This window comes from Strongylocentrotus purpuratus, unplaced genomic scaffold (assembly GCF_000002235.5).
Source record: "Strongylocentrotus purpuratus isolate Spur 01 unplaced genomic scaffold, Spur_5.0 spur5_scaffold_10, whole genome shotgun sequence".
In the NCBI taxonomy this organism is placed as follows: Eukaryota; Metazoa; Echinodermata; class Echinoidea; order Camarodonta; family Strongylocentrotidae; genus Strongylocentrotus; species Strongylocentrotus purpuratus.
This window is the reverse complement of record NW_022145595.1, coordinates 5,242,591-5,255,210: the sequence shown is the minus strand read 5'-3', so window position 1 is coordinate 5,255,210 and position 12,620 is coordinate 5,242,591. Positions and strand designations below refer to the sequence as shown.

General features: G+C 39.4%; 1 protein-coding gene across 1 annotated transcript; it reads right to left on the bottom strand.

Moving 5' to 3' along the window:
• Nucleotides 1-8,063: 8,063 nt before the first annotated feature.
• On the bottom strand, nt 8,064-9,853 carry LOC105443715 (probable receptor-like protein kinase At2g47060). The gene is made up of 3 exons (XM_030980060.1): nt 9,849-9,853; nt 9,391-9,561; nt 8,064-9,024 (listed from the first exon to the last, which is right to left on the bottom strand). The coding sequence occupies exons 1-3, from the start codon at nt 9,851-9,853 to the stop codon at nt 8,064-8,066; spliced, it is 1,137 nt and encodes a 378-aa protein (XP_030835920.1).
• Nucleotides 9,854-12,620: the final 2,767 nt, after the last annotated feature.

The following is a 12,620-nucleotide window of genomic DNA, read 5'->3' as shown; positions in this document are numbered from 1 at the left end:
CATATTAAGTACAGTATTATGTGATTAAATGTGATTATTTACACATTATTCTCGCCTATATGGATGTTTGTTAATTAAGTTGTCTTTGTACCGTAAATGAATAAACCCATGGGATAATTAAGTTCATACAAAGATTTAGTTGATAAAGAGAATTTTATTTATTGTGGTATAAATAACATTGTACATGGCAGCCTTTCGGCTGAATTGAGTGCAATTTACATAGGTAATAATTTACACAAGGATACTGCACAAAATACAATAGTATTAAAAAGTCATTAAAAATATTACATTCATAACAAACAATTATAGGTACACCTTAAATCAAAGAATATTGATGGTGGGATAACGGAAGTGGGTAATGGATGAGGAAAAATAAATGTTTTATGATATGACTTAAGCAAATTCATAGGAAGAATATAACAGTTAAAAAAATTATGATCAATGCTAAGAAAAATAATCTGTTTTACATGCTTCAAAGCAGGCCTATTGTCATATGGGTGCAAGGTACATGTATATGGAGAACAAAATGGACATATAATTCACCTAGGACGAATGGAGAGTAAAATTATAGTTTCACTTCCTATTATTGGCTAATAGAGAATATGATTGGTAATATGCAATATTGAAATTAATATAATCCGTATAAAAAACATGTACCTTCAGAAAACAATATAATTTTTCATTTAAACACATCTATAAGATAACAATTTGATTTACGTACATGCTTAGCATTTAAGAACAAGAGATCTGTCTTTACATTATTCCAGTTTTGAATTGAGTAACCTCACAATGAAGGGGAGTGCGCTCTTTCTGTAGCGCTCATGTAGCGCTCATGTTACTCCAAATGCTTTTAAGGTCTTACTTTTCCAGGTAAGTCCTCTCTCTTCAAAAGGTTTTTCTTCACTATTCTTTTAACTGCCAATATGTATGGCCTCAGACTTAGACACCCTGAAAAACTTTCAAAATAATGTAACAATTCAAACAAATTAACAAAAGAATCTATTTCACCATTCAAAAAAAAAATAGTGTCATCAGCAAATAAAGTAACTTTTTTCTCCACTTCACCTATCTTGATTCCTTTTATATCGGGACTAACCCTTAATGAAAAAGCTAGAATTTCAATTGCCCAAACAAAGAAATAAGATGAAATAGGGCACCCTCGAAAAATACCACGGCTCAGAGGAAAGGGCTTAATTCAAAAACTATTATTTATAACATAACTGAATCTGTGTTTATAAAAGGTTTTTACAAAATTAATGAAATTTTCTTCAAGATCAAAATGTTCTAAAGACTTAAAATAAATATACATGCTCGAGCTCGATCCCCTCAAAAGCTTTTTCGAAATCCAGAAAACTATTGAACCACTATCGCATCAGTATTCAATAAGGTCTATGATAGTGCGAATATTTGCACTAATATTACGACTTCTTAAAAATCCCTGTTGATCTGAATGAATTAAAGAATGAATTGCCTTTTTTAGTTGATGGCTCATTACTTTAGCAACTAATTTGTAATCTACATTTATCAAGGAAATGGGCCTATAATTACGAATGGATTCAAACCCACAATCCTTTAGTGATGGTTATTTTACCTGAATGTTAAGAAAACATAAATGCTTGTTAGTAAGCAACCAGACGGCCGACGGCTTTAGGTCCTCTCCGAAGGACCTGGTAATGAGGATTAATACCTTACCAAAGGGAAATAGCGCATCGCCTTGCGAACGAACCCGGGTCACCGGATTACGAGACCACTGCTCTACCAACTGAGCTATCGCGCCTCCTATAATAAGTTATGACTGTCTTCGCTATTCATAAGGACCGCTATTCATAAGGTCCGCTATTCATAAGGTCTATTATTCATAAGGACCGCTATTCATAAGGTCCGCTTTTCATAATAGGAGAAAAGGGTCATTATTCATAAGGGTCATTATTCATAAGGACCGCTATTCATAATCAAAGAAGAGGGTCGGTATTCATAATATTAGAAGAGGGTCGCTATTCATAATAGGAAAACGGGGTCGTTATTCATAAGGGTCCCTATTCATAATATTACAAAAGGGTCGGTATACATAACACAGAAAGAGGGTCGCTATTCATAATACGAAATGAGGGTCGCTATTCATAATACAAAATGAGGGTCGCTATTCATAATGCAAAATGAGGGTCGTTATTCATAAGGGTTATTATTCATAAGGGTCATTATTCATAATAAGAAATGAGGGTCGCTATTCATAAAAGGAGAAGAGGGTCGCTATTCATAATAGAAGAAGAGGGTCGCTATTCATAATAGGAGAAGAGGGTCGCTATTCATAATAAGAAATGAGGGTCGCTATTCATAATAGAAGAAGGGGGTCGCTATTCATAATAGAAGAAGAGGGTCGCTATTCATAATAGGAGTAGAGGGTCGCTATTCATAATAGAAGAAGAGGGTCGCTATTCATAATAGGAGTAGGGGGTCGCTATTCATAAAAAGAAATGAGGGTCGCTATTCATAATAGGAGAAGAGGATCGCTATTCATAATAGAAGAAGAGGGTCGCTATTCATAATAGGAGTAGAGGGTCGCTATTCATAATAAGAAATGAGGGTCGCTATTCATAATGTGAGAAGAGGGCCGCTATTCATAAAAGGAGAAGAGGGTCGCTATTCATAATAGAAGAAGAGGGTCGCTATTCATAATAGGAGTAGAGGGTCGCTATTCATAATAGGAAATGAGGGTCGCTATTCATAATAGAAGAAGAGGGTCGCTATTCATAATAGGAGAAGAGGGTCGCTATTCATAATAGGAGTAGGGGGTCGCTATTCATAATAAGAAATAAGGGTCGCTATTCATAATATGAAATGTGGGTAGCCATTCATAATACGAAATGAGGGTTGCTATTCATAATAAGAAATGAGGGTCGCTATTCATAATAGGAGTAGACGGTCGCTATTCATGATACGAAATGAGGTTCGCTATTCATAACACCCCCCCTCGGCTACGTTCCTGGTCCTGTAGGGGGGGGGGGCGATATATAGCCCTGAATAGTTGTCTCTTTTTTTTAAAGTAACTATATTTTATCTGTTATCTTTGATAATTATATAGAGCCAACCCCCGCTCATGTGGTGACGAAAAAAAAGTAAAACATAACACACATGTAATCCTATCGTAAATTTTCCTCCTTGTTGGAAATCTTGCCCCATCACCCTGCCCCCGACTGATCTTATCCAGGCTACGCCACTGAGATATTAAGTACGCCAAGCAGGCCCATTATCCATTTTAGCTTGCTATTTAAGAAACTAGTAATTGTTTATACGACAATAATGTTTTTGTAGAAAGTAATTTTTATTAGGACTTATGGACCTACAAATTACTGAGCGGAATTGGACCTGACAATTGGACCTAAGCCCAGTATCTACCGATCCCCCGAGCCCCCCCATCAGTACGCCCCGGCGCGGATCCAGAATTTTCCAATTGGGGGGGGGGGGACGGAAATTTGAAAAATGCGCAGACCGTTTTTTCAACTCAACATACCAATACTGACAAGGTCATATTAGAAGCACGATACGGGTATCTAGAAGCAGGAACAATTTTGGAAAGGGGTGCAAGCTCACTTCACGTCTCTTGTCCGATATCAACATTCCCCGTTTTTAAGATATACATTTTTTTGACATTTTCATCTGGGAGGGGGGGGGGGGGCAAAAGCCTCTTGCCCGATATTTTCTAGTTCACAATTCTGCTTGTGAGCGAAACGAGCGAGCAAAAATTTGAGCATTATATGTTTTTTGTGAAAGTGTTATTTATCACCAAGATAAACGAGAAAAGATATCAAAAATTCATATTCGGGCAGCTTGCTGTCCCCCCCCTCCCCTCCCCCACCCATTACGCGCGAAAGCTTTGAACTTTCATTAATTATTAGAAAAAGAAGACGATTTGTTGTACCGTTCTCGACTCTTAATAATTGTCTGAATTCAGTTTCCCCCCTCCCGTGGAAGCTTTGATGTTTCATTAAATTATTAGAGAAAGAAGAGGATTTGAAGGGAAATGAATATATGATATGAATAGCGACCCCTTACTCCTATTATGAATAGCGACCCTCATTTCATATTATGAATAGCGACCCTCTTCTCCTATTATGAATAGCGACCCTCTTCTTCTATTATGATTAGCGACCCTCATTTCCTATTATGAATAGCGACCCTCTTCTCCTTTTATGAATAGCGACCCTCTTTTCCTATTATGAATAGCGACCCTCTTCTCCTATTATGAATAGCGACCCTCTTCTCCTATTATGAATAGCGACCCTCTTCTTCTATTATGAATAGCGACCCTCATTTCCTATTATGAATAGCGACCCTCTTCTCCTATTATGAATAGCGACCCTCTTCTCCTATTATGAATAGCGAACCTCATTTCGTATTATGAATAGCGACCCTCTTCTCCTATTATGAATAGCGACCCTCATTTCCTATTATGAATAGCGACCCTCTTCTCCTATTATGAATAGCGACCCTCTTCTCCTATTATGAATAGCGATCCTCTTCTCCTATTATGAATAGCGACCCTCATTTCCTATTATGAATAGCGACCCTCTTCCCGTATTATGAATAGCGACCCTTATAAGTAATGAACCTTATTTCGTATTATGAATAGCGACCCTCTCGTCGTATTATGAATAGCGACCCTGATTTCATATTATGAATAGCGGTCCTTATGATTAATGACCCTTAATATGAATTATGAATAGCGACCCTCATATCACGTTATGAATAGCGGTCCTTATGATTAACGAACCTTATTTCATTATGAATAGTGACCCTCTTTTGCCATTATGAATAGCGGACCCGGAAGTACGGGAATTTACGCGTTATGAATAGCGGTCCTTATGAATAGCGGACCTTATGAATAGCGGTCCTTATGAATAGCGAATAGACCCCGTCTTGTTGGTTTCGAGAAGCGGGCCCAAGTGCTCCTAACCTGTCATATCTTTATATATAGTACGCCATCTCCAGGCACTTTTAAGTTAGTCCATGCAGCGAGAAAAAAAAAAATCGGGGGGGGGGGGGGGGGGGGGGGGGGGTAATTGCCATAGGCGGTAATTTTCCGGGGAGTAATTGTCCTATTAAAGGGGATGAGTGTCCAGGGGGTAATAGGAGCTATCGGGGGCTTTGTCCTGGGGGGGGGGTGTCCAGATGGTAATATTTGTCCTTGAACCGTTTTATTTCTCTACTGGCGCATTGGTATATGTAAGTTGGTCATTTCATATGTCTTACATTTTATTATCTTTTTGTATTGCATTATACCGACTGCATGGTGGTCAATGTATTGAAATCTAATTAAAATCATTATTTCACGATTTTCTTTAAAAAAAAATTTCAATCCACTTTTTCCACCTGATTCGTTCTTTGAGTGGTCAAAATTTTTTTTCTCAAGAGTATCCTGTCCTTTACTGGGCCTCGACAGCATGTTCCTTCCTATAGAAGGTGACCGTATGACTTGTATAGGTGACCACTATAGACAGTTGGCCTTTATCAAAAAAGAATTAGCCACTGAGACGGGTGTAACTTTACATAACGGCTGCTCAACTACAGCTAGTGAGAGAAAATGAGAGGAGGGGGGGGGGGGGGGCTAAAGGAACTGAGATGCAAATGAGGAGAGAGAGAGAGAGAGAGAGAGAGAGAGAACATGAGTGATTTAGGAGTACAGGATTGTAATCATGTAGTTGGACTACAAGAAATAATCCGTGAGTGCAAAAGCTGGATGTTCAGTGGTTTACCCATTCCATATTCTTCATACTTAATGTGAAAATTGAAGCGTAAAGTGGTGCATTGAGGAATTTATGATTCTTGATATGTCGATCTCATTATGTGACAAAGTACCCAGATACATGTTTTCATGTATGGAAGGAAAATCCCCTTATACCTAGATCCTATATTATGACAGAGATTTAAAATTTGAACACGAATTATGGCAAATCATTAATTATGTAAAGACTATGAAGGATTTCTTCATTGATCATCATAATATGATCATGCTCATCATCATTATCAACATGGAGGAACGCATCCCCGTGTCCCCTCCCCAACAGCTACGCCACGTTGTCCTCATCTGATATAAACGAAAAAGTAAAATCGTAGTGATCAGAGCTGTCATCTCAAGATGACAATTCCCATAACCCCGGATCAGATTAGAACAAACTCTACAATAGTAAGCCACAGCAAGCACCGAGACCGGTCTAGTAAATGAGAGGATTAAAAATAACGCGCTTTGAAGAAGATTTAGTCTCAGCTGGGATTTTAATGTTTGAGTCCCAGGTAAGTCATAAACCGATAGAAGGGTATCGCTCGAGGGAATTGAGTATAATGTTCCCACGCGACCCCACCCCATTCAAAATTTCTGTCGGAAAAAAAAAATGGATAAAAAATAATGCGAGAAAAAGATTTCATTTATTTTAGGCATTCTATGTTTGGGTTTGGGGTTAACCCCCCCACCCCTCTAGTTTTTTTTATGTGTAATATGTTTTGTGTATGTATTTGGGGGGAAAAAAACCTTTCTTTAACCCCCCCCCCCCCCCAACGGAACGGAATGTCGATGGGTCAAAATGTCAAATTTCGGGACCTGCCCCCCCCCAAAAAAAAAATGTCCTCTTACCCCCCCCCCCTCCCCAACCCCCGCTTATTCAGCGGCTGGCTGAGTAGTTGCGAAATTTTTGACCCGATTTTAACCCCCCCCCCCCCTTGAAAAAATCCTGCGTACACCACTGCTACCTCTTACGATCTAGCTCTCTCTCTCTTATATTTTTTTCTCTATCTCTTCCTCTCTTGCTTTTCCCTTCGAAATACCCTTCTTTTGTGTATTCTTCTTCACACCTTATGTCTTCTTCATATTTTTTAAACTAAATTTTCCTTGAGGAAACGACAACAAAATTAAGAGGCTATTAAGTCACCGAATTATAAAGGATTGTGTTTACTTTCTCAAACTTTATTATAGATACGTGCGTCATGTTAAGCTTCTTCGGGTTCAAGATTTGGTCCGTATTTTTGATTCATCACTCCTCTTTCAATCAGTATAGAGCTACGTAAGTATCCTCGATTAACTATTCTGTGAGAAATGTCATATACCTCTGATACCAGTGCCTGTGCCCCGTCGTCCATTTGACCGTAGAGGACGCTTTTCAGAGAGCGGTGTGATCAGTACAAGGAAGTTCCGAATACTATGGAAGACGAGTGACGCTGGAGAATAATTGCTTTTAATCAGAAAGATTTCCTTTTATCTTTGTTTCTGTGTTTCTTTGATTCTTTTTTTTCTTCCTTTCTTTGTTCCTTTGTTTCCTTTATTATTTTTTTAAATTCTTTTTTATTTCTTTGTTTATTTCCTTTTCTTTCTTTTTCCTTTCTTTCCTTCCTTTTCTAGTCTCGTTTAGCTTTCTGACTAAGATGCTGATTGGTTTCCTTTTTTATTGCAATAGTGACGATTTCCATCCAAGTCAATGTAACATGGGGCGGCAATAAATTCAACTTCCGTTTTCACCAATCTTGTTCGATAGTGGCTATAACTACCATTTCCATGCGACGATAGTTAAAGTGAGTGTTGGAGCAGCTTCTTCCCCTTGATTTTGCTTTTAGAGGGTAGCCTCTGTATTTTCCACTTTGTTTAATTATTTTACGAGACTGAGGATGATGGAGGTTTCTGTCTCGACTGTGGCCAATAGTTGGCTGATGAAGTAGGGGCTTCGGGGATGGAAGACCATCTAACAACCACGATGAGTTGTTATGTGAAGGCACATCTTTATGATGATTGCAAGATGAAGACAGTCTCTTGATGGTTCTTACAGCTGTGGTCTTCTTACTGTGGCCAATAGTTGGCCGATGAAGTAGGGGCTTCTGGGATGGAAGACCATCTAACAACCACGATGAGTTGTTATGTAATCGCAAGATCGCAAGATGAAGACAGTCTCTTGATGGTCCAAACACCTGTGGTGTTTGCGCTATTCTTGATCCATCCAGAATATGTTACCAACGTCCTGGCCAATGAGTGATGCCTCGGCCACTCCTACTTCCATCCCCATCCCCGTCCCCTAGCCTCTTCAGGAGTAGGAAGCACTGATCGCTTCCATCTGGAGGAGGATTTCCTGCATGCTGTGCGGCCTCTTGAGTGGATCTTGCTCGGTGCAGTCCTCCGCCAATTCCGCCACCTCACTGATCTTGATCTTCTTAGCGATGGACTCAAGGATGACTCCGAAAGAGTAGATGTCAGAGGCCACTGAGTTGCGCTTTCCAAACAGGACAACTTCAGGGGCCATGTGAGTGTAAATTTGTCTCGATCTGTACTCAGCCCTTCTCTTGTCGGAGAATCGCCTCTGTTTGGCGTAAGCCATTGCACTGGCCAATCCGAGGTCGATGATGATGGCGTGCCACCGCAGGCCTCGCGTCTCCAGCAAGATGTTGTTTGATTTCAGGTCATTATGCAGGTATCCTTCCCGATGGAGCTCCATGATGCCTTTGATGATATCCTCACAGACCTGAAGCATGTTAATCAGGCTAAGCTTTGGGTTGGACTTGAAGCGGCGCGTCAGGGCTCGGTAGAGAGGGTACGTCCTGCCAGTCTTCTTGTTGCCGATGAAATCCATCACTGTGCAGAGGTCATCACCGATGGTAACCATCCCAATCATCTTGGGGAAGTAGGGTGACCCTGACAGCAATTGCTGCACCATGGACTCCTTCGCGGCTCTTTCATTCATCAGCAGCTTCTCTTGCTGCAGCATGTCCCTGCGGTAGTCTGAGTGCAACATTGGCTGCTTGATGGCGATGGGTCGAAGGTCATCACCATGGCGACCAAGGTACACTTTGCCGTAGGTGCCTTTGCCGAGGACAGGCATGTTGCTAAGGTCACCTGGTTTCTGGTTACCTGAGAAAGGCAGGATGTCATTGATATCTAGGACCTCGCATTTGATGGTTGGCATTGAGGCAATGGTCGCATGATCACCCGCGTTTCTCGCTTGGAACCGAGTAGCGCCCCTGTTTTTGTTCAAGCAGTTCTTCTGCAGGCTGTATTGCAAGAGAAAATGAAAAAAATAATGACTTTTCCAATTAAGATGAATATTAATCTCTTTGAAATGTTTTGTTTCTTTGTTTGCTTTTTGACATTTATCTTCAACTTTGGCTATGACGGGAATACCAATCAGGTTGTAATTTCTCTTAAAAATGAAGGCATATTTTTTCAATGGGAAACACTTGCCTATATATACTTGAAGCAATTTGCTTTTTATTGAAAGATACCTTTCGGGTGTGAGGTCATACCTGATACATTTTTAATGACAATTTAACAGAGCTTAGCAAGACGTTTGAACAGATCTTATTCTAGGCACCTGAGGATTTTTAAAAGAAAATAAAGTAATTATCGTATTGGCTTACGTTTCGACAAGGTCCCGGAGACTTTGGATTAGGGTCTCTTTCTTTTGGTTGTCAAATTGCAGGAGTTTGACGTCGTTTTGGAGCTCAGCCCTGGAAGCCTTCTGTCTTTCCAGACAATCTTTCTCCTTCTTCATCTGATCCGCCAGTATGGTCATCTTGGCCTCGAGAAGACTGTAGACAAAGTTGTGGGGAAAGTGTGATGAAGAGTTTTAAGGGAGATGGGAATATGAAAAAGGCCGGGTTAAAGAGTATGGAATAACTGAATTATTAAAGGAAGAAGAGGAAGGATAGGAGAGAGAGAGAGAGAGAGAGGGAGGGGGCATATAAAATAGAAATATTGCATTGAACGAAATGGGAAAAGATCTTGAACAATGATTATTATAAACATGATTTTGCTAACATAATAATTCCCCATATTTTATCTAAAGCAAGGCAAATAAAACTCAAAATGAACTTACCTCATGGTTGTCTTCTGTTTGATGAGACCTTCCTTCAACTTCTCAAGATAACTGTTGGACTCCTGTCACGTGATAAGAAAATGACCAATGTATTAAAGATATTCTACCATTTCGATCCGAAAAGAGAACATCCCGAACATATATAGAAACTCCCAATAAAATGATTATCTTTAATCTTTGAACTCTGTGTACAGAAAATCATGATTAGCTTATAATAGTTAAAAAAAATAGTAAATGTTTATTTGTAATAACATTCATGTTTCTAATTCAAGTTTATAACTTTGGCAACTGCCTAATTCAATTTTCATGTTTTATATCGAACTGACACCAGATTAATTCAGCTATACATATTAAAGTACTCCAATTTGTTAGTTATTATCATTATGACTGCTGAGGACTGCAGCGGCGGGGAGGGGGGGGGGGGGGGGGGGAGGGGGGATTATTGACCCATACCTCTTGTTGTTCAGGCGCCCTCTTCCACCATTTCAGGCGCAGTTTCTTGCTCCTCTTCTTCTCTTTCCTCTTGGGCTCGGCAGCAAGGAGGGGTTGGAGGTCATCCAGGGATGACGTCAGAGCCTTCAGCTTGAGCAGAAGATCCTTTAATGTTTCAAAATAATCCGTCAAAACTTGCCCATTTGCTACATATTTATCCTCAATGCATTTTATTTTGGATTCTACTTCGTATTGAATTAGATGACTTGCGAGACTGCATGTTTAATGTTTGATATTATTAAAAAAAATACTGTCTACGCAATTAAAATTGTAAACGTCTGCCCTTTCCTTTACATCTCTGTCGTCTTCGACTTTCTTCTCACCATTGGTTGTTTCCTAAATTCTTTTTATCTTCCAAGTCCCCCTCGTCTTATATATCTTCCACTTATACTATCTATGTCATCATTGATATCAGGTTATATTTTGATAATATGTGTAGTATAATACAATATTATTCTCTATCATCATATTGTAGGCGTAGACCTTTAATATCAGCATTCAAACAACTGTTGGTTAATAGAAATAAGTTTGCTCAACTTTCTTAATGTTTAAATTATTTTTCCGTTTTATTACCTCGATCTGCTCTTCTTTTGCCGCGATCTCCTTCTGGAGGTCGTCGAAAGAACACCTGAGCTCGACGACGACATCAGAGTGGTTGATATCGGGTGCGAGGCAGACGCCGACATCGGTGGCGAGGCACTGATAAGGACAACATTAAGGCCGATGATACTATTTCAAAATGACCGTTGCTAATTATGAAAGTTAATTTATATTTTAAGAATAAATTTATATGTTTGTATTATGCTAACGCGATTAGTGTTGTGATCTTTTTTTCGTGGCATTAAGCTTTCGCGAATCTGGAACCTTCCCGAAATTCACAAAAGCTTTCTAGTTTATGTCTTCATTATTAGATTTGTGAGAAATTAAAATGTTTAAGCACTGGCATGTGTTCGCGGAATTATTGAAGCTTTATATTAATAACATTATTCACTGAAGTTTGTTTTCATTCAAATGTTTGTCAATACAATGTTGATCTAATTTACCTTGACGTCCTGTGCTTGAGCTTCCAATCTCAACTCAAGTTGTTTGACCCGATCGGTGGCCGTCTGAAATAGATAAGTAACGAGCAATATAACTATTAGGGACACTTTGATGGGTGGAGCAGTGAACGTTTTGCTGATGAAGGGATAAGCTTGCGCAATAAAAAATTAATGATAAGTAAACTCAATGGCGATTGTACACTCTCAAATTAATCACTAATAATTTTAGAGACGGCTCGTGCAATTATTGTTTTATTATGATTTTTGTTTCTTTCATTAAACAGGCAAATAGACTTAAGCTGACATTTGAATGAATTTCACTAACAAATTGTTGTGTTGGCGATTGCAATTTGGTATAATGCTTTTTATTATCGAGTTTCTTTACATTTTCACTATTTTTGTAATTCAGGTTTATTTGTTCTCTGTTTATCGGATGTGCAAAGAGTAAAATTGACCTGAATTAAAAATTGACATAGCCTTACCATCAAATTTAGTTCAAGTTCGTCATTCTGAGCCTGGACCTGGTCCCAAGCTTGTCTGAGGTTCTGGGCCAGGACCTTTGGGGACTGGATAGCATCCATGCTCTCTGTGATCAGCTTGATTGGATCGGCCAAGGTCTAAAGATGGAGGAAGAGGAGGAGGAGACGGGAGGAGGAGAGGGAGAGGGAAAAGGGGGAGAAGGACAGAGAGGGGAATGAGAACATAGGTACGAGGACATGAAGAATATGAAAATAAGACGGTGGACACGGTGGAATGAGGGAGATGGAGAGAAATAATAGAGAGAGAGAGATGGAGAGAGAGAGAGAGAGAGAGAGAGGGAGAGAGAGAGAGAAATAGAGAAAGAGAGAGAGAGAGAGAGAGAGAGAGAGAGAGGGGGGGGGGGGAGGGATGGAGAGGTGAGGGAGGGATAGAGAAGGGGCATATGGCGAATAATAGAATAGCTCAAGAACTGCAGTAGAATGAAAAAGAGAGGAAGATGTTCAGGATAATTTTGAAAAATGATAAAGAAAATGTAATAAAGAAGATAGGAGATGACAGAGATGAGGTATATGAACTGAAATGACTACAAGAAGACCATGCCAAAAAGAGCTTATGGTTTATGGTCAGCAGAGATACAGTGAAAGAAATGAAGGAGCGGTGATTGTTGAGGGGGGGGGGCTGATAAATTTCATAATAAAAATTATTATTAGATGTGAATATAACTAAATACTAATTACGGTCGCGTTTAATTATGAAGGCA